Source organism: Psittacula echo (genome assembly GCF_963264785.1).
Source record: "Psittacula echo genome assembly, chromosome: 6".
Taxonomy (NCBI): Eukaryota; Metazoa; Chordata; class Aves; order Psittaciformes; family Psittacidae; genus Psittacula; species Psittacula echo.
The window spans coordinates 18,552,235-18,576,749 of NC_137743.1; the positions used below are offsets into that span (position 1 = coordinate 18,552,235).

The 24,515-nt window shown below is 38.3% G+C and overlaps 1 protein-coding gene across 1 annotated transcript in view; it reads left to right on the top strand.

The window, feature by feature from the left end:
* Positions 1 to 24,293, top strand: part of PLCE1 (phospholipase C epsilon 1) — a 122,259-nt gene extending 97,966 nt beyond the window's left edge. Inside the window, 18 exon segments of the mRNA XM_080621890.1 lie at positions 974 to 1,035; positions 1,190 to 1,355; positions 3,183 to 3,290; positions 3,731 to 3,847; positions 3,928 to 4,086; positions 5,103 to 5,226; positions 7,945 to 8,069; positions 8,789 to 8,906; positions 12,436 to 12,567; positions 13,738 to 14,028; positions 16,434 to 16,597; positions 17,507 to 17,768; positions 18,675 to 18,793; positions 19,939 to 20,067; positions 20,811 to 21,020; positions 22,805 to 22,966; positions 23,135 to 23,353; positions 24,108 to 24,293. Of these exon segments, the coding sequence (XP_080478016.1) occupies positions 974 to 1,035; positions 1,190 to 1,355; positions 3,183 to 3,290; positions 3,731 to 3,847; positions 3,928 to 4,086; positions 5,103 to 5,226; positions 7,945 to 8,069; positions 8,789 to 8,906; positions 12,436 to 12,567; positions 13,738 to 14,028; positions 16,434 to 16,597; positions 17,507 to 17,768; positions 18,675 to 18,793; positions 19,939 to 20,067; positions 20,811 to 21,020; positions 22,805 to 22,966; positions 23,135 to 23,353; positions 24,108 to 24,287 (2,847 nt within the window). The 3' untranslated portion in view covers positions 24,288 to 24,293.
* Positions 24,294 to 24,515: the final 222 nt, after the last annotated feature.

Genomic DNA, 24,515 nt, shown 5'->3' on the forward strand with positions numbered 1-24,515 from the left:
TCTGTTTTCAACACCAACATTTTTTGACTTGTAGCCAGAATAGCGTATCTATGTGGATATTTCCTTTCATGCTGATAGTGTTGCAACAGTTTGAGTTTAAAATTTAATACTATCTTAATTCTGGGCTATGGAATTGAAAAGATGCCCATCAATATGTCCATAAAAAAAAAAAAAAAAAAAATGTAAATAAGCTGTTTTATTGGCTATGTGTGTTTTATCCAGAAAGGGATGTCACCACTTGGGAAAAGCATTCATGATAATGAATTGTTTTCTCCTTGTGTCCTTGTGACCACCTTTGCTAGAGTTTGACCCTAATTTGTAACTAAAACCCAACCATTTCCACTGATTTTTATTTTATTATAAAAAAATTTCCAGAGGAAATGTTTTATTCACTTATGTACAATGGCTGAAGTGATTAGAAAGTATGTAGAAAGTCTTGAATTCTTCCAAACATGCATAATTAGTGCACTCCAAAGTTAACCCCCCACTTAACAGTTAACAAAGGCTAAAAACCATATATTTCAGGTATCAACATATAATACAAAATTGCTAACTTTAAAAGACAGAAATTCTAAAGAAACCTCAAGTTAGCATACCACAAATCTATTTCGAGATGGTGGTATGTTGTGTTTAAGCACAATATATAGGAGAAGGTTGCCTGATTATAGATCCTTTTTAATTTCAGTTTAAGTGCTGACTGTGCTTTGAAAAAGAGGTTGGATTAGATTATCTCCCAACATCTTTTCCAACCCAAAAGAGTCTATGATTCACAATTACGAGTTTAATATGCTTGTTTAGTGATTTGCAAAACAGGCATGAGTATACTGCAAGCCCCTAATTACTTTACTCACAAAAAGAGACAGCTTTTACATACTGGTTAGTTTGGTGAGCAGACTACACTATAAAAATATGAAAAAATACCTATTTTTAAGAATTTTTATTATGTATCTCTTAAATTTTTTCCTTTTTATAGAAATTTGAACCCAGTGTGAACATGTGCCAGCAGGGGCTGCTATCTTTTGAAGGATTTGCAAGGTAATTACTTACGTGTTAATTTTTATATATATATATATGCATGTATAAATACATATATATATATATAAAGATGACCTGGGTGTATTGATGTTTGCATGACAGTCACAAAATACTCAGCACAGCATAAAATTTCTTCACATTATCTCACCTCTAGATTTTTGATGGATAAAGACAACTTCGCCTCCAAAAATGATGAGTCACAAGAGAATGCTGAGGACTTGCACTATCCACTGTCGTATTACTACATAGAGTCTTCACACAACACTTACCTTACTGGCCATCAGCTTAAAGGGGAGTCCTCGGTAGAGCTCTACAGCCAGGTATGCAGGATTGGGTCATTATGTAGTTTTCAACATGAACTTGTTTGTTTAACTGGCAAGTCGCAGAAACATGACCTTTTTGCTTTGAAAATCTAAATGTCCTAAAACCCTGCTCACAAAATGTTGGAAAACATGATGTGTGGGAAAGCTGCCTGTAAGCACAGTTGTGCTCAAATGCCTTTTCTTAGACAAAAAAAAGGGGTTTAGTTTGAGATTCATAGCATTTAGACACCAGTCGGTCTGACCCAATCTACTAAAATTAGACTTTCCCACAGGAAAGACTGATCTAATATTTTAGTTCATTCAGATGTCAAAAACACTACTGAAATACTGTACATTGCTCTGCAGAGACAAATTTCAAATGGAGCTATAACTTCTGAAAACATTTCTTCTAGGAATATTCTTCGGTTTTTTATACTTTATGCCTGATTGGTGGTCACCAGCAAAAGAGCAATTTTTCCCTAGGGCTTTTGGTTCTGTGTTTGTTTGTATATATGTGTGTGTGTGTGTATATATTTGTGTGTCTGTGTATTTACCAAATGCTAGAGAAAGCATCAAACTTCCTGTGAGTAGTGTTTTCATTTCTCTAAATGTTAATGATTCACCACTGAGAACAGCTTATCTGGTGTTCCATGTGCTGCTTTGCCTGGAGTTACAAGACATGGGGGTGAGGCTGTGTTAGGAAAGCCTGAATAACATGATTGCACAGAATAATGCAATTGCAAAGAAGGTTCCTGTAGTAACACTGCACAGAGTGATGTGAGTATTGTGTTGATAATAAATGGAAAGCTCGTTTGGCTCCAAAATTTGCATGATGCAGAAAAGTTTCTTCCTGTCCCTCAAGTAGCTGTCATTGGAAGAGAAGGGGCTCTTTGCTCTGGCTCAGTGTGTCTGGCTGTCATGGAAGTGGTGATGTGCCAACTATGGACACAACTATCTAAAATAAAATTATTCAGGTTTTGAATTATTTTTTCATTTGCTCATGAATGTTTTTTCTGGAAATGGTTTTGATTGTAGAGATCTTTGTTTTTATTAAAATATTTAATTGTAATCCAGGTAACTCTTTCAATGCTAGGCATGCTAAGTATTGATAGCAATAGGCTGGGCTTAATAAGCTGCCAACAGATGCGTTAGCTTATATTTCCCTTCATCCTTCCTCTTTGCTTTCTTCAGTGGTCTTCTAGCAAGTAGGGCTTTATAAACTAAATAAATGAATAAATAAAAATGGGTGGGTGGATGGATGGGTAGATGAGTGTAAATTAGCTTAATATCATTAAATAAGATGGCCTGGAACATTCTAAGTATCCTCATGGAGGTTGTTTGTAACACATTACTTTCAGACCACTTTCTACTTAAAAAACTAACAAAACCAACAAAAAGAACTGGTAAACAAACAGAAGATGCTGTGCCCATATTTTATCCTAGTAGAAACCTGGAATAAATTGCCGTGTTGCTTTATAGCAGCTTTTGCATGTAGAAATATGGAAAAGTTTCTCTCCCTCAGAAAATAAAGCTATACATTAAGAACCAATCACTTTCTGCAAATAGATTCCCTGTGTCCTGTAAGATACCATGAATTTCAAAGCTTTATGGTACTTATACTAAGAACATAAATGGTTTCTTAATTTTCCCACTCTTTCTCAACCTAGGGAATGCATTTAGCTGGGTTCTGTAGCTTCTATGGGCTATGTTTACTCCACAGAGGTTACTCTTCCCAGCACTTTCACTAAATCATTCAGTTTTCATTTACCTCTGCAATGTCTGCCTTCTACTTAAGGGCATGAGACTGTGGCTTATACATGCTTACACTGTTCAATTGCATTTTAGGTTCTTTTACAAGGCTGCAGAAGTGTAGAATTAGACTGCTGGGATGGTGATGATGGGATGCCTATCATTTATCATGGGCACACCCTTACTACCAAGATCTCTTTTAAGGTATGCTCGTAATTGCACATAGAAACAAAAAAAAAAAAATCAGAAGAAAATCAGTAACTTTTTTTCTAATGAAAGAAAAAATTAGCCTATTGGGAAAGTACAAATCCTAATGGGCTAAATCCTAATAGAATATGAACAACAGACTGTGTAGACAAGAACTTCTTTACTGTAAACCGTATGCTTTTCAAATTAGTTTTTGTAGCATAAGTACTGTAATTTTGTCTTTTTGTTATCAGCATAACTAATAAGTAGCTGTTACCAGTTTTGTTGTAACAAGATGCTAGGTTGATCTGAGGAGTTTGTTTTGAGAGCAGATTGTGGATTCTTTCTTCTTAGAGAAGAAAAAGGATGCCTTCCTTTCTCTCCTTTCAAGTAACTGTAAGTTAGCTGAATGCTGCAAAGTAATCACATGTTCTTTCAATGACCTTTCTTTCTCACAGGAGGTAGTGGAAGCTATTGATCGCAATGCGTTTATCACCTCTGACATGCCAATTATTATATCAATAGAAAACCACTGTTCCTTGCCTCAGCAACGCAAAATGGCTGAAATTTTCAAGGTAGGCCATGAATTGTAAATTATTCTAAGCACATGCCTTGGGATTTTCTGTAATATAATAACATGTTCTCAATGTTTCAGAATGTATTCGGAGATAAGCTGGTAGCAAAGTTTTTATTTGAGAGTGACTTTTCTGATGATCCCATGCTCCCATCACCTGGCCAACTCAAAAGAAAAATCCTGCTGAAGAATAAGAAGCTGAAAGCTCATCAAACACCAGTGGATATATTGAAACAAAAGGTAAAGTGCTTCCTTAACAGCAAGCAATGAGACCTAGCTTTTGTTAGAAATAATTCATTTGTGTTTGAAGTTTTTGTCATTCCAATATGTACAGCAGAATAATCTAATGCATACTCATGCTTGGAAGACTCATTTGCAACACTTTGAAGTGGATTGCAATACTTTCAAATAAGTAGACAAGACATATAGTCAAGCATAGACACAGCATAAAAAAATTGTAGTGAATTTTAGTTTTATAATACTTCATAGTATTATAATTAGCACCACATATCCTATGTGATCAACATAAATGAAGTTTTACTCTGAGGCTATAACATTTGCTATTCATGTTTGTTGAACAATAGTGATATGCATTGAGCATGTGTGTATATACAGAGCATGCAGTAATTTTTAGTAGAATTCTGCTTTTCTCTTTTTTTATATTCAAGCCAGGCAAATACTCTTTTTCTTACTCCCTTTTCAAGGCGACTCTGCTATTCAAGTTGTACTTAAATGAGAATTTTTCTTGTTTCTAAAAATTAGGGTTGTGTCTCTGGTAGCCTCCTCTTAACCATGTCTGTGGTTAGGCAGCAGTTAGATTGAATCCTTAAAAACTAATTGCCTTTACCCAAAATGTAAACATAATTGAATTAGAATTGAATTCTTGTATCAGAAGAAGTAAATCACATTGATTGTACCAGTATATGGACATTCTCTGTCTTTTAAAAAAGTTTTAAACTGTTTCCGAGACAGCATTCCTCAGGCTGGAAAAAGGCAGTTTTGATCTAAATCCTGTGCAAAGTGGACATTTTCCCATAATTAATTACGCTTCATTTTTGAGTGTTTTTCCACCAATACAAGTTTTCTTTGTATTCAAACCTTTAAAATGGTATTTTACTTAGTTCCTAGCAGTCTTACTAATTTCTCATTGTATTTATTCAGTGCTTTCATATAAATAAGATGCAGACAGCAATGTAAACTCTTCTGCTTCTTAAAAATACTTACCAAGAACATAATAAGGGGTTTTGTTGCTGTAGGCTCACCAGCTGGCACATATGCAAGCACAGGCTAGCAATGGTGCTAGCAACCCCACACCTACCAATGAGGAGGAAGAAGATGAAGAGGATGAATACGACTATGACTATGAATCTCTCTCTGATGGTAACAGTATATATTTGCTTATTTATTACAGTGCTGTTGTTAGCAATAAGGCATGTAAATATTCTAGTTCAGGAATGATGTAGGTAAGTTGATCTTACCATTTGAGAGAAAGATGCGCTATGCTAAAAGTTCTTAGTGGAATAGTTATAATACTGTGAAAATAATTTGACTGTGTAGATGTAGAGGACTTGAGTGCGACTTTAACTCCAACCATGAGATGTTTTAACTGTGCAGCACATGCTAAACTGTAGTCTTTATAAATTATATTTTATATTATTTATATTATTTAAAAAACAATTGTGTTCATAATCTGCTCTACCTTCAGCTGTATTGTCTTTTATGAGGAATCCAGACACCTGAAAGCCAAAGTTCACAACAGGCTTGAGTGTGACTTTGCATCTGTGTGACTGCCATTAAATTGACCTAAGATGCAGATTCTCCAAACTTGTCCTTGGTTACTATCTAATCCCAGAGATCCCTGAAGAATTTACTTGAGTTACACTTTTGGCATCAGCTGTTCACTTAATGAGTAAAGGCAGAGAAGCCACTGGCTTATCCGTGGCTTGTTCAACAAAGAAGGCTTTATTAAAGCTTTAGCTGCTCAATGAAAATATGGCAAGGCATGCCTCACTGACTTGCCTTGTAGATTCTTGTGGTGTCTATGCTTCACCTACCCTAGCTTTCAGGAACTGGCAGAGGATAAATCCACCTTTATGAACAATTTATAGGTTGGCTATAATGATTGGCATGCCAGAGGTGATAAAAAGTGCTGCACTTAATAACTTCCACTACTTTGTTAGCTCTCCAGTTCAGTCAGTCACATTTGATTCAGCTACAGGTGAAGGACAGAATGTGCCACACTGAGGCAGCTGAGCTGAAGTCATGCCTATTTTTTAACTTCTGCTGCAGTCTGGTAGATTCTGGTAGAGCAAATAGCTGGAGTCAGGAACATTTAATCCTCTCAAGTTCTAATAAAGGACATTTGTCAAATAAATGCTTCGTCCTTGTTAAACTCCATAAATGGGCCACAAAACTGACCAAGGGGAAGTGGCCATGACCAGTGGCTGGATGCTCTCTTTAAACAGCATCTCCCATTGCCTCTGTCAGAAAGAGAATGCCGAGCTAGAGTGACCATTGGTCTGACACAGCTGGGCATGTTCTGCTAGGTAAACAGTAAAGTACTGTGCTCATTAAAACTTTTAAGCCTAACAGATACTGTGTTCAGATAAGATATAATTTTTCATTATGCCCAGTGGCACAGGACTTCTTTTCAGTTGGTCTTTTATTTACATTACCTGCATCTGTATTTAATGATTTAAAAAAAATTAACATGCAGTTCAGGACCTGACACTGCTTGTGGGATAGCAGTATAATATATGCTAATATGAAAATTTGTGAGGTTGGTGCCTGCACTGCCCTCAGTTGCATTTTGCTAGGAAGTTGGCCTAACTGGCTACTTGAGAGTACTCCTTGTGTGGGGCAGGGTGGAGATAGTGTGTGTACATTGCTGTGAAAAACTCAGATCTTTGATTACAGACTTGCTAGGAAAATACTGCGAGCTAACTGCAGTAAGTCATGTTTGAGCAATGTTTGAGTTAAGAGAAAGTTTGAGAAATATGAAGGTAGCAAGAAAGATTCACACCTTTCGGTATATGAAGGAATCTGCAGCATGTTTTACTGCTTTATGACTATGATTATTCTCTGAGATCTTTAATTATGTTCATATTTTAGCAAAACTAATCTAAATAATGGTCTGTAAACTTTCTAGAAGATTTTCAGTTTTATTTTCCTTACTGATGCATTAGGATTACGTAAGGCTAATAGTTTTACAACTGACACTTAATTTTAATTTCTCTGGCTGTAAATCTTAATTTCCTTTACTCTTATTCCCTCTCTGACTCTGTTTCCCTATAGCTGATGTCCTTAATGCTTCTCCTGCTCCTAACAGCCAGGAAGGTAAAGGCCATTTGCTTGAGCTTTTTAACTGCATGAAATCAGCACTGCATCTCCAGCCTGTTGTTAAATGTGACAGTGTGAAAATACGGTTTCTACTTCATATTAAAAATGCAATCAGCAATCAGATATTTTTGTATGGCACTGTTAACTGATCAGGAAATGTTAGAAGGCTGCATGTATGACACTGGTTATGCATAAACACAGTTTGGTCAAAGCATCAGGAACATCAGGAATGAAATAAAACCATTCCTTTTGTGACAGTCACAATATTTTGGTCTAGAAAGACCAAATTAGTAGGTACATGATTCTCTGATAAATATGTAGCTTTGAAGCAGAATTTCTATAGATATAAAAAATATTTATTCATGGTGAATGTAAGGAGAGGAAAGCCAAAGCTTGCTGTCCAAAGACATGTATGTGCTTGATATTGTTAATCGTGTTTGGACTCAAGCAATTCTTTGCTGTTCAGCGATATCAGTTGTTGTCAGATGGCAAGCTTAATTCATTTAGTGATTTTCTTTTAAGGATCTCATGAGCACAAAAGGATGGGCTTTAAAAGAAGTGCAAAATATTAACAAAAGCTGAGCATTAAATTTTTAAAGTAGAAAGTTGCTACTAAAATGCTTTCACCAGTAAATGCATAATTTTGGCATCTGGTTATTCAATTAAGATTCACAGCATTGTCCATAAATATTAATTCGAATTTAATTTCCAGTTTAAATTGTTTGGCTTCATGTTTATTAAAATACCATTAATTTTTAGATAACATTCTTGAAGACCGACCTGAGAATAAATTATCAAGTGATAAACTGCAGTTTGAATATAATGAAGAGACTGCCAAACGAATAAAGAAGGCTGATTGTGCTACTTACAATAATAAAGGAAAGGTAGTTCTGCTTTTTACCCCTTTCTTCTCAGCTACGCTTTGATATATAACCAACTTCAACAGGATTTGAGCAGTTTTGGTAACTGAGACATCATATGGTAAATGTGTTTTACTGAAGACAAATAGTAGAAAGCATGGAAACACACCAGAGAAAATAGATTAAATAGAAAAAACACTCAACATACTGCTCAGGAAAAGTCCTCAGAGGTTATTGTATATACAGACTGTTTGGCTGAAAATTTTAACTGTCGTTGATCTCAATGAAAGAATTCATTGAAGCAAGATCCAGACATTTATTTAGATATCTAATTTCAATTAATGCCAATGCAACTGAAGATTTCATCTACATCTTCAGCATCTTTGTGTATTGAAATAATATTAAAATACTACACTATGATATCAGATAGCCATGTTACTGTTTATTAAATCACCTGACAACTGAATAATTCCATTGCTGTGTAGTAAATTGCAGTTTCTCCTGAACACAGATGGCTTTTGTCTTAAATGTTTGTAGAACTGACTCTTATTAAGGGGCTTTGCACACTACCATGGTATCAGTAACAGGTATTGATGCATAGAACCTGCCCAGGGAGATGTGTTAGGTGAAGACAGCAAACCATGCAGGAAGAATGAGAGATTTTGAAGACATAAGTAAAATATGCAAGAGTACTTTCATATTCAATAATTTTATTATTCCATGTTCTTGGAATTGTTACATAGGTTTATGACATGGAGCTGGGAGAAGAATTCTACCTTCCCCAAAATAAGAAGGAAAGCAGACAGATAGCGCCAGAGCTATCAGATCTTGTCATTTACTGTCAAGCTGTAAAGTTCCCTGGTAAGTACACTGCCTTGTTTTATTGCTTTAAACTTTCAAATTCTTGGAAACATTATGTGTATGTTTTGAATTAATTATTACAAGCATTTTCAAATTGAAGTATTTGAGGAGCTTTCTTCTTGATGATTTGGTAGTCTACATAATGATAGCTTCTGGCTGAGAAGCGATATTCATAAATTATGTGAAGATATATTGTTTGTCATATTAAAATGTTTAAAAGAGTGAAATTTGCCAGTCTTCACAACTTAGACAACTGTTTCATTGCCAAATGCCAGATAACAGAAAGCTTTATCTTAAGAGTTCCAAGTTTCCATGTAAGGACCTACTGAATTAGGAAGGAAAATATTCTTAAAACCTTGCAGGAAGAGCTTGTCCATGGCTAAGTGACCTCAGTTCCGTGTGTTTCACCTTTGCCTACAGTGCATCTTCTGTTCTTATCCTCAGCAGATAGGAAGGGAGACATTTGCAGGGGTAAAGGAGCCTTTTCATGTGGTAGGTGGGAACAGCTGTTTACGCATTCACACTCTTTATGGAAAGGGTTAAGAAAATAGGAGGATCTTCCTTTGTACAGTAGGAAGAATAATGTTTGCAGAAGAAAATGAGAGGGAGTAACTGAAGAGGTCACTGATAGTTACTTGTTCAGTGTTGAAACATGAGGTTGAGTATGTTTTGGCTTGTACTGTGTACATAAATAATTTTAAATTGAGAATTTATTGTTTATTGATGTACTTAAGGTTTTGAATGAAAAAGCTGCTTTTTAATGGAATGGTTCTCTGTGGAAAAGTTAGCAATTCTGCCAAACCATGATCTTATACAAATAGAACTATAATCAGATTAGAGAAGCTAACCAAACATAAAATAGTGTCAAATAGGCAAGATAAACATGCTGAAAAATGGGGACACATTCTTTTTTAATCTTCTATAACTTTTTTTTTTTAAGAATTGTAGGTATCACTTGTAAAAAAAATAACTTCTAAAAATTAAAATCTGATACTTTTTTTAATGAAATCTGCAATGAGATATCTTTCAAATAAAATATTTTCTTTTAAAGAATGATATTCAAGATTAAACAGAGGTAGTGAAGGCAATTCCAAGCATTTTGACACACAAAGCAGTTCTGATGTTCTTAGAAAAAATCAAAGTATTTCAGTTTTTTAATGTAATTTCAGTTATAAAACAAACACCTGCTTTCCTTATTGTATTTCTTCCTCTTGCTTTAAAGGGGACATGAAAATGGGTTAAGAAAATAGGTTTCTTTCACAAAACACATGAAACTGTAGAAATTAGTTTTCCAACAAATTCTGACTTTGAGACAAGTTCTGCCTTCTCTGCAGGATAGTAGACTTCCATTGGCACCATGCTACTGACTGGATTCCTCTGCTCAAATGGAAAGCACAGATACTGTTCCTTAATATGAGAAAAAGGGTGGTTGATCCAAGACTTTGTAGCTCTGTTGACCAGATTCCCAACCAATTCAGGCAATGCAAGTGTCTTGGAAACAGGGAGGGCAGAATTCATGTCAGTGGCTCACCATGAACTAACTGGCTTTTGATCTGAAATAGATGGTGAGTGGGTGCCAATTACAAATTAACATGCTGCTTTATCATGATTAGATGAGAAGGACAAGGGAGTTTGCCATCCTCTGAATTAATAATCTGGCAGTGGTAAAGCAGTGTGGTTATATCTAACACAAGAGATGGGCACTAAATTCTATAGCTCAAAGGATATAGCATAGGGGTTGTAGGGAAGTACTAAACACATGTCAGTATGGTAGTATGATAGGATCTATGTGCAGTATGATGGCATCTAAGTTGGTCCTACATTGACTGGAGAGGCTTCCATATCCTTGCCAACATCCATCATTTTATGAATTTATGATTCTATGAATAGATGATGCTATATTATGGAGTCAAGTTTAAATTGGAGTGAAAAATGGGGCTTGTCTCTAGGAGGAGGTGTGTCACATGCAAAGCATGGCCATGGGAAAGACTGAAAGAAAACTCCCAGCTGCAGCTTTCCCTGTGGCCGTCACGCTGGCTGCAGTTAATGCTGCTGTTTTGTGTTGCACTCTGGTGATTTATGAGGTTTGTCTGTTTCCTTGGTGACTGTCTCCACAACGGGATTTTGAAACCTGGATCTTGCTTGCCAAATCCATTTGATCCATTGAAAACTGGGATTAAATAGTGCTGGAAGCACACAGTGCATAACTCCTCGTTCTTCTAGTCAGCTCATATTCCTTGATCTCAACCTCTACCATCTTCTGTGGTTTATGTGTATGCTTTGGCCCAAAGAGACAGTATGTCTCCAATACTGAAAACATTACGTATATCCTAAAATTTACTAACCCAAGCAGTTCCATTGAAACTATTAGCATAATTTTACTAAGTGCACATAGACATGCTGTAAAGATTGAGAGCTGAAAATTTACAGCTGTGGACAGGTTTCAGTAGAAGAGAGCCCAGTGTATCCTTTGTGATCTACATTTGTAGTTGCAATATTAATATTAAATCCAGAACTGTCTTTAGACAGGTGTGAACAAACGTGAGTTCAGGAGGGTCATTTTTGCACAGTTAGGCAAAAAGCAGTGTACTTGCTTTTGCTATATTTTGTATCACAAGTACATCTTGGGTCTCTGAGAGCATCTCACACCTCGCTGCTGTGGGTGTCAGAATTACTATTGTGTGTTTTGATTTACTTTAATTTTGGTTTTCTGTGTGCTCTCTCCAGACAGAAACTGACCTTAAGGGGTATTAAATGTTTTTACTTCACTGGAATTTAGGTCGTTACTTTAATGATTATTTTGCTAGAATGCGTATGTTTGAGTAATTGCTATTCTAGAGCTTTCCAGCTCCACTTCTAATACATATTGGCCATTAAATGCTTAATGGATTTTGCACACCTACCATATTTCCTTTTGTTGCAATATATATTCTAAACAGAAGAATATAACTCTGAAAACATCTTGAGGTTAAACTGTTTAACCAACAGCATTTGAGCTTTTCCCTTTACATTAGGTCTTTAAATCATATTCTTGCATGTATTTAATTATGTAGGTATCCAAGATGAATTCAATGATATTCACTGCTGTGCAGATTTATTGCTTCTGTAGAAAGGATCTTTTTTTTATTATTATTATTGTTCTAAGGATGAAAACATTGAGACTGTTACTGCATTATTTTTTAGTATGAGTTAGGACCACTTGGTAATTTGAGACAGAGCCACAGCCTTCCTCAAGCCAAAAAGTAAAATGAGAAAAGTTATATCACAGAGATATAACTATGTATTATATTGCCTTATGTAAGTTTCTATATAGATTGTATATATAAACATACATAATATATACATATATAAAGACATATATGTATGTAAAAATGTCAACATTAAGTTATGGAGAAAAATATGCTGCTTGCCCTGTGTACTATATGACAGGCATATTCATGCCTTCAAAAATAATGTAAAATATGATGGAAAATGTCATGCCCTCTTGGTCATGTTTTTTGGCTCATTTAATTTACGTTTATGGGAACAGGCTTGTCAACTCTAAACCCATCTGGCTCTAGCAGAGGAAAAGAAAGAAAGAGCAGGAAGTCCATTTTTGGCAACAATCCTGGGAGGCTGAGCCCTGGAGAGTCAGCTACCCTTGCTAAAGCATCTGGAAAAGGTAAAGTTAGCATTTTCTTTCACCAGTCACGTGGAATGACTGTAATCCAACACATGTACCAGACCAAGTTGTTAAAGATCAAATACTTCAAAGTGTGTAAGATATTGAACTTTGGAATGTTTTTTTGTTAGTGCAGCACGTATTTCAGTAACTCTATTATAACTGAAGTGTTGAGTGTAGAATGTTAAAATAGGATAACTTGGTCAGGAATATGATGACCCTAATTCATAAATGATTCAGAACTAGTATATAATTTAAGTGATGTGTTTTCAAGCTAGTATTTTAAAAGATGTGAGTGAATACTTTCAAAGTACAAATGGAAGGCAGAACTGTTGGGACGGATCCAGAAAAGCATTTTCAGTGTCTGAAGTAGGACTTACTTGACTAAAATTCAGCCAAGTCCAAACGTGTAATTTTGCAAACTCCTGTGTTCTACAGTGGAGGTATTCAGACTCTGCAGGTGATTCAGATTGTGAACTTGGAAATTGTACTTCTGTGTATGAACAGATGTAAAGAAATACAAAGAAAGTACAGAAGAGGTTCTGGAGCAGGAATAAGACTCAGACCGCCTGCCTTTCAAGAGAATGCCATAAACAGAAAGTTAGAGTTGTACCCTTTCTTGTACTCATTTTCTGGCTCAAGGAGCATTGTATTTCTTTCAGCCCAAGGGCATGGCTGCAGCAGGTAGTTAGATTCCCCTCTAGAGGCCACTGTCATAAAAATGAAGAGGTCTAGTGTCTAATTCTAAAGAACGTAAGAATTTTGTTGGCTTTGTCCCCTAGTTCTTACAGCCTCTGTAGACTGCCTGTTGGGAGACTTAGCAGCTGGATTTCAATCTTGCCTCCCTTCCTCATGTAAAATGTATAAATGAGAAGAATGGAATTTTATACCTTTATTTCATTCAGGCAAATGCCAATTAAGTATTTATTTATTAATATGGTTGTTAGCACATCTAATCATTATATCATTTCAATGCTTAAGCATTACGTTTCCTCTCATGGATTGTTCTTACTGTATAAGAAGGAATGTGGCACACGGAGTACTGTCATTTTCCAGGATCAACTTTTCCTTCTATAACCAAAACATGCTCACATCCTTCACCACGCAACAGGGAATTTCTGCAGTCTCTGGATCTGCAGCTGTAACTTGAGGGTACTGTTTATTTCCTAGGCCCTTTCGATGTGATGCGGCAGACCTGGGAAGATCCTTGCTCTCCTTACAACTCTCCAGCTTCTCTCAGTGCTATCATAAGGACGCCCAAGTGCTATCATATCTCCTCCCTGAACGAGAACGCTGCTAAGCGGCTGTGCAGGCGGTATTCCCAGAAGCTGATCCAGCACACCACATGCCAGCTCCTGAGGACCTACCCTGCTGCCACACGCATTGACTCCTCAAATCCCCATCCACTGATCTTCTGGCTCCATGGCGTGCAGCTCGTGGCGCTTAACTACCAAACAGATGGTATGGGTGCAAAACCACACATTTTAATACATTTTAAATGTGAAATGAGTCCTTAAAATGTGAATTTGTGTTTGATGTTTGTTTTTACCTACTATTACGAGAAGAGTCCAGGGAGACCTGACTGCAGCTTTTCCGATCTTGAAAGGGGAGAGACTTCAGTGGAGCCTGTTGCGACAGGACAAGGGGTGGTGGTTTTAAACTTGAAGAAGAAAGATGCAGGCTGGATGTGAGGAAGAAATTTTTTACAATTAGAGTGGTAAAACACTGGCACAGATTGCCCAGATTGGTGGTGGATGCACCATCCCTGGAGCCATTCAAGGCCAGGCTGGATGTGGTTCTGAACAACCTGATCTTGCTGAAGATGTCCCTGATTATTGCAGAGGGATTGGAAAAATGACCTTTGAAGGTCCCTTCCAACACAAACTATCCTATGATTCTGTGACAATCTGGTCCTTGAAAGTAGTGATCCCAGAGTTTGGGAGCTTTATGCCAATGCAGCAGATCTCCTGGTAGCACAGAAGTTCCTGGACAGCAACACCTTCCATTTTTATTATTATTTTATTGCTGAAGGTTCCTTTTTAACCCCAGTTGAAGCAGCTGTTTTCTCTTTTGGATAACTTCAAGTACAAAAAGCTACTGAACTGATTTTTACCTAGAAGTTCCACCTAAGATGCTGGTTTAATGTTGATCAAAACATTTTTGGGCCATTTTCTATCTTGTCTTGTGTTCCTGCACCTTTTTGATGGGGGATCCATTAGGGCATCTACAAAGCTATGGAGTCGATGCTTGTTCGTTCTGCAGTTCAGGGCAAATACCTAGAAACCAAATAGCTATATGCAGGCGAGCCCTGCAATTGGATAAAGGCAATGGAAAGGCATAGAATCATAGAATAGTTAGGGTTGGAAAGGACCTTAAGATCATCTAGTTCCAACCCCCTTGCCATGGGCAGGGACACCCCACACTAAAACATGTCACCCAAGACCTCATCCAACCTGGCCTTGAACACCGCCAAGGATGGAGCATTCACAGCTTCCTTGGGCAACCCATTCCAGTGCCTCACCACCTTTACAGTAAAGAACTTCCTCCTTATATCCAATCTAAACTTCCCCTGTTTAAGTTTTAACCCGTTACCCCTTGTGCTATCACTACAGTCCATAATGAAGAGTCCCTCCCCAGCATCCTTGTAGTCTCCTTCAGATACTGGAAGGCTGCTATGAGGTCTCCACGCAGCCTTCTCTTCTCCAGCCTGAACAGCCCCAACTTTCTCAGCCTGTCTCCATACGGGAGGTGCTCCAGTCCCCTGATCATCCTCGTGGCCCTCCTCTGGACTTGTTCCAACAGTTCCATGTCCTTTTTATGTTGAGGACACCAGAACTGCACACAATACTCCAAGTGAGGTCTCCCGAGAGCAGAGTAGAGAGGCAGGATCACCTCCTTCGACCTGCTGGTCACGCTCCTTTTGATGCAGCCCAGGATACAGTTGGCTTTCTGGGCTGGGAGCACACACTGCAGCCAGCTCATGTTCATTTTCTCATCGACCAACACCCCCAAGTCCTTCTCTGCAGGGCTGCTCTGAATCTCTTCTCTGCCCAACCTGTAGCTGTGCCTGGGATTGCTCCGACCCAGGTGTAGGACCTTGCACTTGGCATGGTTAAACTTCATGAGGTTGGCATCAGCCCACCTCACAAGCGTGTCAAGGTCCCTCTGGATGGCATCCCTTCCCTCCAGTGTATCAACCGAACCACACAGCTTGGTGTCATCGGCAAACTTGCAGACTTGTCCATGTCACTGACAAAGATGTTGAACAAGACCGGTGCCAACGCTGATCCCTGAGGGACACCACTCGTTACTGGTCTCCAGCCGGACATCGAGCCATTGACCACAACTCTTTGTGTGCAGCCATCCAGCCAGTTCTTTATCCACTGAGTGGTCCACCCATCAAATTGAGGTCTCTCCAATTTAGAGACAAGGATGTTAAGTGGGACAGTGTTGAACCCTTTGCAGTAGTCCAGGTAGATGACATCAACTGCTCTACCCCTGTCCATCAGTTTCATAGCCCCATCATAGAAGGCCACCAAATTGATCAGGCAGGATTTCCCCTTAGTCAAGCCATGCTGGCTGTCACCAACAGTTTTTGTTTTTCATGTGCCTTAGCATGCCTTCCAGGAGAATCTGCTCCAACATTTGCCAGGCACAGAGGTGAGACTGACTGGTCTGTAATTCCCCGGGTCATCCATTTTCCCCTTATTATAGTTATGTATAATTAAGTATTGGATAGATTGGATTCATAAATTACAGCTGTTTCTGAAAATCAAGAATGAACTGATAGTTCATGATAGACATTATGTCTTCACTGTCAGTTTTTCCATTGCTCCTCGTCAGTTTTGGCTGTCTTGCTTTCACAGATCTTCCTCTGCAACTGAATGCAGCAATGTTTGAGGCTAATGGTGGCTGTGGATATGTTTTGAAACCTCCTGTTCTGTGGGATAAAAACTGTTCAATGTACCAGCAGTTTTGTCCATTAGAAAGAGATCTTGATAATAAGGAACCAGCTATATATTCTTTAACAGTAAGTACATTAAAAGGGAATTTCATGCAGACAATCAGGTAGAAGTAGACAACGTTTAACTACAGTCTTTAACCAGCATTACAATTATGCTTCTGTATGAAAAGATTGAGCCTTTAACTGTTACTTGTGCTTCTGAAGATCAGCATAACTAGCAAAAATTGGAGGTGGAAGCAGCAAAGAATTGTCTTTATTTTATTGGCTGGTTTGTATCCATAGCTACTTTCACTGTTTCCTTCACAATATTTGTCGAGACCCAATCCTGAAAGCTTTTTCCCTGGGACTACACAACATGTGCCTGGATGTTTCACACGTTTGTGAACACTTGAGAAGCTACACAAAAAAAAAAACCCAAAACATTATGAAAAGCTGCACTGAATCTTAAAAAAAAAATACTTTTTAAAAACTTATATAATAAGATACATAATTCATGGATTTATGGCAAAAAAAAAGTATTCTAAGCTAGTGTTTCAGAAAAGTGAGATTCATAAGAATTCAAATTCTCCTACTGACTGGAATTGCACCCCTAATTCTTGTGTTCTGTATGCCAAAGCAAGCCAGAGGTCATTGCCATCGCCCCACAGTAATGGAGAGGGAAATTTGATCCTTTTTGACTACATTACCGCTAAATTCTTTCTGGATTAACTTTCAGATGCCTTGAATGGTTACACTCATGATGTATGGTGTATCATTTTCAGAGGAAGGATATCATAGCAATGGGGGGCAGGGACTGAGGCAGCTCTGCTTCTGAAATGCCTGCCCTGGCAATCACAAAAGTAGGGGAGTGTTGTAATTAAATCAGCATGTTAATAAACTGTGCTTAGGAGCGTGATAAACAGCATTTAGCTCAGAATCGTGATAGTAAAAGAATTACTCCACTAATTGATTTCTCTGTGTACTCCTTGGATTCAGATTGTGTCTGGACAGAACGTCTGCCCTAGCAATAGCACAGGCAGCCCATGCATCGAAATCGATGTGCTTGGGATGCCTCTGGACAGCTGCCATTTCCGGACGAAGCCCATCCATCGCAACACTCTCAACCCCATGTGGAATGAACAGTTCCTTTTCCGGGTTCACTTTGAAGATCTGGTCTTTCTTCGGTTTGCAGTTGTTGAAAATAACAGCTCAGCTGTAACAGCTCAGAGAATAATTCCCCTAAAAGCTCTAAAAAGAGGTACAGTGCAGTTTGTAGTGATACCCTATACCGGAATGGTCCGGCAGGTTCCTGGACTGAATCCTGCTGGGAGGGGGGTATGTTTAAACAGTTGGCTGTATTTTTCTAGAGGAGATAGAGCAAAATTCAGACAGCATGCTTTGCTCTGGCACTGTGATGCTGATCTAATAGACTTCCTGAGAGCTGGAGGCTGCCCCTGACTTGTAAAATGTCAGATCCTGTGCTGATGCAGAGACCGGGAAATCTTGTGTGCAGTTGCTCCGATCCTGAGCTGTGGTTGTGAGGCTGTGTTCACCTTGAGACCTGCTGCTCCCTTAGGCAGCAGGGATTGGTTTCATTCCCCACTTTCCTTTGCCCAAGAAACTGCTCTATCTGGTGACCACTGGGCAGAGGAGAGTTACCCTTATTGCAGCCATGGCTGGGGGAGAGGTGAAGGAAGGGTGGAAAAAGGTGAGAGAGAGATGAGGAAGCATCATTAATTCTGTGGCACCTGGGAGAGGGAGTTTTCATATTGCCAGCAGCTCTTCAGCAGAACATTAAAAATACTTTTACATTTGCTTTGCCCCACTGTATATCACACAAGTCTTAGCATATGAGGAGATCTGGTTATAGATAGCTATTTTCCCAGTGAGATTTTGTTCTTGTTTCATTCATATTCTAATATTTAGCTATTTTATGTATGAATATATTGCAGATTTAGGGCAAAACAAAGGTAGGAGGCTGTATGAGCCACTCGGCAGTTCGCAGCATTTGTGTTACGCTGTTGTACAGTTAAAGAGTGTTAGCTTTAAAGCCCATAGATGTGGCAAGTTGTAGATATAAATATAGCAAATTTGAATTTTCATTTATGAGACTTGCAACCCAGGATGTGGCAAAGTACTTACAGAAGGTTTTTTTTCTCTTCAGGCTATAGACATGTCCAGCTCCGTAACCTGCACAATGAAGCATTAGAAATTTCTAGTTTGTTCATAAACAGTAGGAGAATGGAAGAAAGTCCCTCTGGAAACACCTTGCCTGCATCTATGGTATTTTAATTAAGTTCTTGTGAATGCTATGTATTATTGTCTTGGTGACTACTATGATCTGGAAACATCTAGAACCAGACTGTTCAAAGACATTAGTGCCTAAACTTGCACAAGTGTCTGAAGTACCTTGATGCCTAATTCTTTTGGCCTTCAGTGGAAATAAGGTTATCCCACCTGGCTCAGACTGTTGGAGGGTAAATCTTTTCAGCATCTGGCTTCTGGTGTATTTAGCTATAGAACTAGAACTAGCAGAAGAAGTGCTGGAGGAGGAGTATGGCTGAGCAGCAAGGTTCAGAGCTGCCCCATGCATTTCTTTATGCATGAATCATAAGCAATGCATTTGGGACCAAAAAAAAAAGAAGATGCGAATTACCAAAAACTTTGGGATAATGAGAGAAAAATTGAATTCTGTTACAGGAAAAGATGGAGTCTGTATTTCCATAAATATGTACATACTTATACATGTGCCTGTTTATATGTACAACCATGTATATGTTCACATATAAATGTGTGCATAGTATATATAAATATGTATGTATGCATGCATGGATGGATGTGATTTTTTTGTTGTTTTTTTTAAATAGCCTCTGATTTTAGGTTCAGTACCTTTAAGCATGTATATTATCATTTTGCTGATCCCTGAAGTGTTAGATAAAACATCCTGAGCCTGTGTGTGCAGCACATACGTTGCAGATGTTACCCTCCTGTGAATATATGCCCAACACATATCTTGGTGAATTACTAGGGCAAAAGGGAAGAACATAAATGGTTTGGAGGGTAAAACAAAGCCACAGATTTTCATCCAGTAATTCATAAACTGTATCCAAATACTCTGAGCTCAGCTAGTGTGGATAATGAGCAGTGGAGGTCTGTCCTTTGTCCAGTGGCAGTTTATGTACTCCTGTTGGAAAACTTACTTTTTCTTCTTTCTGTTCAGCTTCAAGGCAGGAGAGGGCCTTTGGAGAGACTGGTTTGTTGGGTTTTCTTTTAATACCTGGATCTGTAGTGTAAGAGCCATGCATTAGCAGTATAGCTTTGCTTTGTCTAGCTCCTTACAACTTGTATGTACAGTTTCTGTTAAGCAGCCTAAAAATAACAAACCTATGTAAAGCCATTCAGTAACCTGTTGAATGTTGCCTAAACAGTTGTTTAGTATGGGAGAAAGGAAAGCTGCTGTGACCCACAAAGTGACAATTCATGGAATTCCAGGCCCGGAACCTTTCACTGTGTTTAATGTAAGTGGAGGGACCACAGCTGCACAGCTTCTCCATCAGGTAAGCTGCCCTCTGAATTGCAGACTCTAATTGCGAGAATCCACACTAACATCACTCTGGACATTTGTCTCCCTGCATTTCTCACATGGAGGATAGTTGTTCATTCGTCACAGCAAGGAGGTGATGTAGCAAAGGATTACTGTGGAATTAATTACATTGCAAACACAGAAGAGCATCAGCAAAATTTTCCCAATCTTGGCTTCAGAGAATGAGTTTTACAATCTTAGAACATATTCTTTATTTGTATTTTACTCTTTGGATGTATGCAGATGAGAAAAACAATGTTTCTGACCAATGGAGGAGTGGGCTGTCCTTACAACAAGGGCAAACATTTCTACGTAATTCTTTGAACTTGAGCACCATAGGAATACAGAGTAAAAGTTAGAGGGCTAAGTTCATGAGTAGAAAAACCAGTTAGCTCAACAGGCATTGTTATTCTAGCAGTGGGAAAAGACTGTACTGTCCTGAGATTGTGAATAAATTGTCTGGCCAGCCAAACAGGACAGAAATAAGCTTAAATAGTACTGCCTTGTCTGGAATAGTTGAACTGCTTGGCTAAAGAGAACAGTACATTACCCTGGAGTAAAATATCTGAATAATAAATAGCACACCAGAAATCTTGCCTGCACTGTCAGGATAGTTATTGATTATTAAAGACTCCTTATTCATTCTCATTTGTAACTACTAATTATGCAGTGTTTATATTTAGCTAATTGCTGTGTGTTTATTGTGGTCTGTCTTAGCTCTTGGCTGCCACAAGAGGCACTGAGTCATGTGCTGCAGACTATTTTCTGATGGAAGAGAAAAGTTTTATATCTAAAGAAAAGAGTGAATGCAAAAAACCACCATTCCAGAGAGTGATTGGGGCTGAAGAAGGGGTAGTGCAGCTTTTGAACAGTTGGTTCCCAGAAGAAGGATACGTTGGAAGGATTATCTTTAAAACCCGAGAGGAAGTAAGTCTGTTTTATCTAAACTGTTATTTATAAAAGTAGCTAAAAATAGCTGTTAGGACCAGGAAACAAAAGGGTGTAGTATTTGTTTCACTATTTGGAGACTAATGTCAATGCTGTGTACATCATTTAAAAACAAACATAACATAATGAAAGAAATTAGACTTTATACACCTCTGTGACACTAACTTGACTTCACTCAGCTCTAGTACCAGTTATGGTGTTTAATCATTATTGCTTAGTCAGCAGTTCAATGCCACTGGCTTACTGTTTTGCCTGATAGGTCTAATTTAACGCAAATCGAGACATTGAGCTGATAGGACATTAATATAAAAATAGTAACAGAACTCCAGATTACAATTATCAGTCAATCAATTTAGATGCCAGCAACTTCTCTGTTCAGAAAAATTAGAATGGATTTTAATATTAAAGAAGTCTAAAAACCTCAAAGGATGATTAAATTATCAATGATAGACTACAATAGTTAAATAGGTGATTTCTATTAATTTAAAGGAGGAAGATGAAGTGATTACTTCAGTTTAAACTATGAGCAAAACATCCAAAGCTTGACAATATGCTATTGCCCAGGCTTGTGAGAGAAAAAAAAAAGCAGGAGAAAGACACTCAATGATCTCATTTTCAGAGGCACTTCCACTGCTCAGTTCAGCATGTACTGAAGCTTGTTTAGTCTGAACATAGCAATACATGCACACATAGTTTTATACACACACATTTTACATACACAAATGACAGAGATGCTCTAGGATCCTTTAAAACAAAAAATAAATATTTTAACTGATTATTTTTATACAACTTTTTGATAAAACTGCAATTTTTCAGATTACCAGTATGTTATGCAAATCTTGGTGTTGTTTTCTATGTCTAATATTTGGAGCATAAATCACTAGGTATAAATTTGTTTGTGGAAACAGTAACCTACTTAATTAACTGCAATGTTTACTTTGTAAGTGCGTGTGACCACAAGTGTGTCACTTCCAAACCCCATTCTTTCAGAAAACCTGGGTTAGAATCTGTCTTTGTGTATGTGAAAATCATGCTGCAGTTTTGTCCTGTGATGGTGGGACCTCAAAGCACTCCCTGTAATTTTGAGCCTCTCTGCAGATAGCAGCCTTAGATCTTGGAGCTAGAAACGAAGCTGCAAATTTACATGGAGAAACATGGAGCAGGCCCACTTCTAGGGTGTGATACACAGCCCATATTTACAGCGTATGAATTCAAGCTCTTTTACAAGGGGTTGAATAGAAATGCATCATCTGAGAGAAGGTGCAGGGAGGAATTCTGTCTATAATGTGCGGTAGTCATTGAGCCTGACAAAAGACAGAGAAGCAGCCGCCTTCTTGCCCCACATGACAATGTTCACTCAGACTTCTTGGTGTCTAAATTCTTTTGCTTTAGTGCAGGGACAAGCAGAGAAAAGGACATGTTCCACCATCTCCCATCATACTGCTGCCATTACATTACAAAACATGATTTTGCATACGTAAGGAGATGCAAACATGAGGAAGTGAAGAATTTAAGTGACTGGTTTTGCATAATGTAGTACTATGCACGCCTCCATTCTGTACCAACTTATTTTAAAAACACAGGTATTTGTTATTAGCAACAGTGGCTTGTCAAAACTTCTGTGTAGAAGACTTGCATTTAATGAAATAAAAGCTGGGGCAACAGCACAGTGTCCAATTTTCATGTGATAAAAACCTTTTGTGACCTCCAGCTCTGAGTTACCTTTCCGAAGGAAACGAATTTGTCTCTCCTTTTTTCTACAGAATTTAAATGAGAGAAACATCTTCCAAGAAGCAAAGGAAGATGCAGCCATCAGCTCTGAGGATGACAGTTTCTTTGTTCAGGTACATGATGTTTCCCCAGAGCAACCACGCACTGTCATCAAAGCTCCCCGCTTCAGCACAGCTCAGGATGTCATACAGCAGGTAAGCAGCAGGTTTCCGTGTAGTAGGACTGAAACACATACGGTGGAGGTTGGTTTCACACAAGATAAGGTGGGGTTTGTTCTCAGCACTAGCTGAGGAATTGGTTTAGTAACCTGAATCTGAGGCAATGCTTTCCTTTTTGTCTTCTTTTTTTCTGCTTTTAAACAGACTCTTTGCAAAGCCAAATACTCCTATAGCATTTTGAGCAATCCAAATCCAAGTGATTATGTGCTGTTGGAAGAGGTGACAAAAGAGCCAGCAAACAAAAAGTCCTCCACGTCTAAACCATCTCAGAGGATTCTCTCTGATCAAGAGTGTGTGTTTCAGGCCCAAAGCAAGTGGAAGGGAGCAGGAAAATTTATCCTTAAGCTCAAGGAACAGGTTCAGGTAAAAGATTAAATACTTTGCAGCAGGTTTTATAGATGGTGTACTATCAGCTTAATGGGAACCTATTTTCAATGGGAGGGAGACATGACTGGTGTGAGGGTGGACAAGGAGAAGAGACTACAACAAAAAGCAGATTCCTCTTTTCTGTGCAACTTCCTTACCTTTTTTTCTTTGCCAAATTGCATCAGTTACATCCAGCAACCTGATTCCCTCGCAGCCTGCAAATCCTGTGACAACCTTTATCTTCTGCTACCAGCTTTCTGTTTTTCAAAATCTTCCGGCTGTGCATACCATGCTCCTCATCACAGGAAAGCAGAACAAATGGGAAGAACTTAAGAACTGCTGGAATAAAGTCCCTTTATTCCTGCCCAGTGAAAGAGTTGTTCTGTTGCTTTATCACAGGCTTTAGAGAACAGCAGGAATGATGGACATGCCTGCTGGGAGAAGAAGTTCTCCCTTCCAGCAGATGCCACCAACCCACAGCAGTTGCTGCTTTTAAATAGCTGCCATAAGCACAGATTTATATCCGTTTATATCAAATCTGCTAAACATATCTTTGACAATGCATAATATTCAATTAATTTATTCGGAACAATCAGAATGTGCTTGGCTATGAAAGTACAGCCACACGGAATTTCAAAAGGGAGGATTGCTTAGAATAGAAATATTTTAGGTGTTTTCATATTAATTCCATGTTTCACAGCTACAAACAGCCTGTTAGACCACTTCAGTGATGCAACTTATTTCTCTACAGGCAGCACGAGATGACAAAAGGAAAGGCATTTCCTTTACCAGTGAGCTCAAGAAGTTAACCAAGTCAAGTAAGCAGTATCGGGGATTCATATCACCACCCCTGCAGGTCTCGCCGGATGGTCCACAGGGCAAAGATGAAAGGTCTGCGTGCAGTTTGACTTTTAGTGACATTACGGAATAACAACCACCACTGCCTACAGGTCGATCGATCCAGGTATGAGATACTGAGTCTAACTCTGAGCACTCATTTAATATATGATTTACAGAGTGTTTTTTTTCAAAGTTGGAGTTGGTTAAACCATAGTGAGGTAGAAGGGACTGACAGGAAGATCTAGAAAAGGCTTACCCCTTGGTGTGCACAGACAGTATGGTCTTCAGTTATTTATTGTGGCATTTGCTACAGTGAATC